General features: G+C 50.8%; 1 protein-coding gene across 1 annotated transcript in view; it reads right to left on the minus strand.

Moving 5' to 3' along the window:
* Window positions 1-2,291, minus strand: part of CACHD1 (cache domain containing 1) — a 112,058-nt gene extending 109,767 nt beyond the window's left edge. The window contains exon 1 of the mRNA XM_075155598.1: window positions 2,082-2,291. Coding sequence (XP_075011699.1) covers window positions 2,082-2,291 — 210 coding nt within the window. The remainder of the gene's footprint in view (window positions 1-2,081) is intronic.
* Between the last annotated feature and the right edge of the window lie 3,709 nt (window positions 2,292-6,000).

The raw sequence follows: 6,000 nt of genomic DNA on the forward strand, positions 1-6,000 counted from the left end.
AAATGGTTGGATAATAAACCTTCCTCTCGCTACCGCAACTTCCTCTCACTAGGTCCTGATTTGGGGCCTGCCTCCACGTCGCCCTCTAAACCCAGGGCAACACCCCTAGATTTATATCCAATTAAAGCCCAAAAGTGCTCTCGCTCTTCTTCCAAAATCCCCCACCCTTCCCTTCTGCCGAGGCACAGCCCTGCCACGGCACCTGCGTGCATCGCCCCGAGCATCCCCGCTGTGCCGACGACGACGGTCCTGCGGCACAGGCAACTCACCGCCTGGCACCAGGCGCCCGCCGGCCCACCGCCGCTCGCCAACAGCCCTGCACAAGCGGAGAAAAGGGTAATTCTGCGCCAGCTACACCCAGCCTCGCCTGAGCAGGCTTAGGAAATTTCTGCCCTAAAAATCAATTGAGAAGCACGGGCTGCAGTGACGCATGTCATAACATTTTTTGTTCTACTGTAGAAGGTCAGCAAAGAAGCTTCTAAAATCAGGGGAGGTTTGTTCCCACCGGTTTTTAATCTTAAACAGCTGTAATAATGTTACAGGGGAGAGCAAAGGACAGGCTGCGCATTAGCTTGATGGGAGTTACGGCAGCCAAAATATTAAGCATATAAAAATAGAGCTCAGTATGAAAAGGGTTTTCAGAGTTTAACTACCAGTTTCACTTCATTAAATTACTTTGGGGCCTTAAATACCCAACTAATAGTAAACAGCGTTTTAACATTATTTGCGTCCCTGTGCACCGGCATCCAGACTGTTCCCGAGTTCGTATCATCGGTACAATTCTTGGAAAGAAAACCTGGCTCATCCTACGGTTAGCTAGCGTATCACAGCAAGGTAACCACGTATATTTTTATGAGTTGCTTTTTTAAAGACAATATGTGTTAAGATGATCGTATTGGATTTTTTTTTAACACCAGAAACAGATTTAGCAATACAATTATACTGACTTAATTTGCATTAACCAGAGACTCCACCATCTACAGGATTATGCTCGTATCTTCTAAGGGGAAATACATCCGTGCGTATGCACCGCATAGGAAAAAAAGTGATTTCCTTGAAGGCAGTACATCAATAATCTACCTTGTTAAGTGAAGTCATTTAAATCCACCTCTTCTTAGCATCAAGGACAAGAGACAGCTCAGTGTTTCCCCGGACAAAACGCAGCCCTAGGAGGCCGGCCAACACAATGATGTTTCAGAGGTGAGAGAATGAAGCCAGTTTAGAGAAGATAAAAGGCCATTTGGGTAGAGACCCCTGCTGATCCTATGAAAGTGTCTCCTTTTCAATTTGGGAGGCTTTTAAAACTGCATTTGCTACTGACCATACCTTGCCCTGAAAGCCGCCTGGGATCTGATTTCACTTTCCCCCCCCCAGAGGGGGTCGGCAGCCGATCGCTACGAGGCAGGTACCAGCACACCCTGCAAGTCCGACCAGTCCCTACACAAAACACCCCATTACGATGCAGCCTCAAAGGCCGAGATGCAAATAACTCCTCTCCGCCACCTTCACCCAAATCCCGAAATGAATTATAGCAACTGAATAAACTTGTCCAAACGCACGCTCGGGCCGGGAAGCATTTCTTTACCCCGATCCGAGCGTTTTCGGGCAGGACTCGACTCATTGCAGCTCCCTGCCAGCAGGCAGAGGGATGCTCGGGCGGGAGGCAGGGTAGCACCGAGCCACAAGCTCGACAACCGCCCCGGAGCGCGGCGGGCTCAGTCCCGAGGCCGGGCTCGGACCTCTCTGCAAAAACCGGCCTTCGGGACTTCGCGGAGGCGTTTTCTGCCCGCTTCTATTGTGTAAATTACAAATAAAAGAGGAGTCCGCCCGCGCCCCCCCCCCCACCCCGGCCCGCTGGCTCCGGCCGCGGAGCCGCCCGGGGGCTGAGGGGAGCGTGGCCGGGGGAGCCGGGCGGCCCGCGCGAGGGGGAGGGAAAGTTTGCGAAGAAGAAAAGAACCGGGGAGGGGGAAGGAAAGAAAGGAACGAAGAAAGAAAGGGCAAAACAGGAATCGGGAAGAGCGTGTGGAGGAGGGAGGGAGGGAGGGAAAACCAGGCGAGGCGCGGGCCGGGCCGGGCCGTACCTGCATGGTGACGACCCCCAGCTCCTCGGCGGCGAGTTTCCTCATCTGGGTGGCCAGAACTTGCGCCTCGTCCAGGATGGAGAACTCCGCCTCGGCGGCGCCCAGCCCGCAGAGCAGCGCCAGGCAGAGGAGGCCGAGCGGCCCCCGGCCCCGCGGGCGGCGGCCCCGGGCGGTGGCGGCGGCCTCCTGCCGCCCGCCGCCCCGCGCCATGCTGCCGCGGCGGGAGAGCCGCGGGCACCGCCTCCGGCCAACTTCCCCCCCCGCCCCCGCCGCCCCGCGACTCCCGCGCCGCCTTCCCCCCCGAGCCCCGGGGGCCGGCTAGGGCTGCGGGGCGGCCGCCATGCAGGGGGACGGCGGCGGCTCGGCGGGCGGCCGCTGCGCCCCGCGCTGCCCGCCCGGCTCCGGGGACACTGCGCGCCGCGGCCCCGCCGCTGACTGAGAGCGGCGGCGGCTGCGGAGAGACGCAAACTGCGGAGCGGAGGAGGAGCGGGAGCGGCGGGGCCGGGATCGGAGTCGCCGCGGGGAAAGGGAGGCGTCTGGTGCCGCCGCGCTGCGGGCGGGGGCAGCGCGGGGCCGGGCCGGTCCCCCCCGCCCCCTCCCCTCCCTCCGCCCGCCCCGCCCGCGGCCTGCGGGGGGGCCGCGCCGCCCCCCGCGGAGCCGGGCCGGGGGGAGCGGGGCTGCGGCGGGGGGGGGGCGGCCGGGCAGCGGCAGCCGCCGGTGTTTGCTGATCGGCCGTCAGCGTATTCCTAAAAAGTCAGCGCACTTGCTTCTTTTTCTTCTTATTAACTTTTTTTTTTACTTTTTTTAAAACTTTTTTTACCTTTTTTTTTTTTTTAAAAATCTTTTTATTTTCTTTTAAATCCGAGCGCGATGTGCCTGTCTCCTCTCGGACCCCGGAGCATGAAGTCATCGTCCCCGGGCGGCACCGCGCGGCACGGACTTGTTGCGAGCAAAGAAAACGTTTATCGTGCAAGCGGCGTGGAAAAGAACGAAGTGAAAGGAACGCAGGCAAAGCCAGCGGGCGATATGTAGCAGCATCTTTCTCAATCCCTCGTCTTCCTCCCACCTTACACCTTCCCTCCTCGTCATGCACCTCATTAGGAACATGCCAGAAGCCTTGCATGCACGTTGGGTCGTATTAGGAAAACGTGTATAGGGGAATAAAATTTGCCAAATGAAAGCAAGAGCGCCTTTATGCGGCACCCGGCAGCGGTTCCTGCCCAGCAATCAGCGAGCCCAAGAAGCCAAATAGTAGGCACATACAAAATACATACCCTCTAGATTTACTCTTTGTTAATTAACACTTTATGTCAAAACCCTGCAGGTGTACATAATTTTTAAATAAATCTGACCTGTAGTGACAAGATGGCTTCAATACCCACTTTACTAGTTAATTTTTTCAACAGGGTCCTACCAGAGTCACTTGTGTCCCATAGTAGTAAATTCCACGAGTTAACAATTCATCCAAGAACTAATACAGCAACATATTATTTTCTATAATCACATTCTGTTTTCTTGAAATGTGGTTTCTATCTGCTTTAATGGTTGATTTTTTGACTTCTCCCAGGCGCTGGGTTCCAGCAGCGATTCCCCATCCCACTGTGTCGAGAGTGGGAGCTGGGTCAGACCCGAAACCCCGGGCAGCATCTGCTGGCATCTCTCAGGGTCAGGTTTTACCTGCTGCTGTTCTTGTAAGGGACGTCAGCAAAACTCTCTTTCATTTGGTTTTAATAAATGAAATTTATTTTTTACTATGCAAAAGCCGTATCAGTTTATCCTTGGCTTTTGTTCATTTAGGTAGTTACAGATCTAAAATAATATATTTTTTTCAGTTTTCCGGAGGAGGACTTCTGGTTTAGCGAAAGCAATCTAAACCAAAACAACGCCTCTCAAAGCTGCCGTAATCTGTATCTTGTATTTCTGTTGCTAAAGCAGCATTTGCTACCTGAAAGACACGGAATTTTCTTTCCATCATGCTGAAGCTTTTGGATTTCTGTTGGAATATTTTCCCTGGGCCCAAGAGAGAGAGAAGCAAAACTGAGCCAAATTCGCTCTTAGCACTAGTCATTTTCGTATTACATTTTATGTTTTTTTTATTAGATTCACTAGTGCAGGACGCAAAGGTTTTAAATTATAGTGAAAAGCCAAGTGGTTTTCAAATATCTTGGCTAAACTACCCGTATTTTTTTATTTTATTTCTGACCTTAGCTGCATGTTTGAAAAGAAAACTCCATCTCTGTAAGCTTTGTTACATAAAAAAATTATCAAATCAAGATCACAGCTGGAGCTAAGTCAGTAGCTAGCTGCATTAGCAACACCACTGAATTTCCAGCTACCCAAGTCATCCAATTTATGCACCCGATCATGAAATCACAAGGTTCATGCCACAAATAGTCTTTTTTTTTTTTTTTTTTTTTTTTCCACAAACTAACCCTAGGAAATGAATGAGGCAATTGTCCTTCTGGTTCCAAAGCCCCAGGATCCTGCTCATGGCGAGGGAACCGACTGAACAGGTTTAACATTTTCATGTACAATCTAAACTCATTCACTCTACAGCCCTCGAGGCAAACCCGGACTCCTCCTGGAGTTCCCATATGCTTCGTGCCTGCACCGCTGCCTCCCCAGCTTCCAGCACGGCGGCAGTTAGCAACCCTTCCTTCCACCCCGCAGCCTCATTGCCTCCTGGATTTACAGAGGAGCTGGTCCGTGATGTGGGAAGCAGACCCGATGCAGAATTGCAACCAAGGTAACCACCAGCAGTGCCGTTTCTAAATTAGTTGTACACGCACTCACTTTCACACGCCAAAATATGTAAAGAAAAATTGGAAACAACTCCCTCCACAATGCCATGGGAAGAAAAGAATAGGATATCTAAAACCCCTAGAAATTCAGATTGTATGATCTTTGGAGTCACAGGACATCAGTCAAAACTGCCAATTCAAACAACCTGACGTTTATCGCCCTCTCAAACCAGGCTGGTCTTTCACGTGCTTAGATGGACAGGCTGACACAGCTGTGGATTAAATCTGTCTCTTCTTGCTTTAGAACAAGCCTTGGAGAAGAGGAGGATTGCCCTTGCTTGGGTTGTGGCATCCCCAGAAGTGGAGCGTATACGCGCTGCAGGCTGGAGAGAGAAAGGACCAGTAAGATGCAAAGAAGAGAAGAGATGAAGTCTCTGCTATGCTAGCAGCCTTCAGACATAAATAATACAGCCAATGCACACAAATAATAAAGCTTCGCAAAAATGAGGCCACACTAGAAATATGTCCCTTTTTTTTAAAGAGCAAGAAAAGAATGAATCTGGAGTTTAAGTGCTGGGAAGAAGAGGAACATATGTCAGATATAAATCCCAGTGCCATGGTGGGAGTAAACATGCTTTTGACAGCAGCACACGCAAATGCCGAGTAGGTCAGTATATGGCAACGCTGGGAAACAGAACAAGTGAGATGTCTCCAGAATAGCTGATACATGTGACAGCACCGAAGAAAAGCACTATTTCTGTAGTGTATGATTCAACACGGTTGATTAATTGCGTATATCCCTCTGTAGAGATCATAACGTTATTGATATATCTTCTAAGGTTCCTTTACAGATAAATATTTCATTTCTATTTTAAAAACTGTAATCTAACTGTAGGTACAGGTACAGATCCATATGAATACAGAGGTCTCTTTTGTGGTACTCCCGGGCTGCTGCGCTTGCTTCGCTTTGTAGCAAGTCGCTGCACTCTCCTAGCAAAGCAGGAGCATCATATGCTGAAAAAGCATTCGGAAAATCTCCTTGAAAGTGGCACTTCTTTTCTGATACTAATCTTCATGCCTGCAAGCAATACATATATACTCCAAAAAATTATAACGTAGACAGAATGTTTGGCAGCCTCATGCTTCCTGCCTGATCTTCTCTCCCAGTCCGTAGCCCT

This window comes from Calonectris borealis, chromosome 8, assembly GCF_964195595.1.
Source record: "Calonectris borealis chromosome 8, bCalBor7.hap1.2, whole genome shotgun sequence".
NCBI lineage: Eukaryota > Metazoa > Chordata > Aves > Procellariiformes > Procellariidae > Calonectris > Calonectris borealis.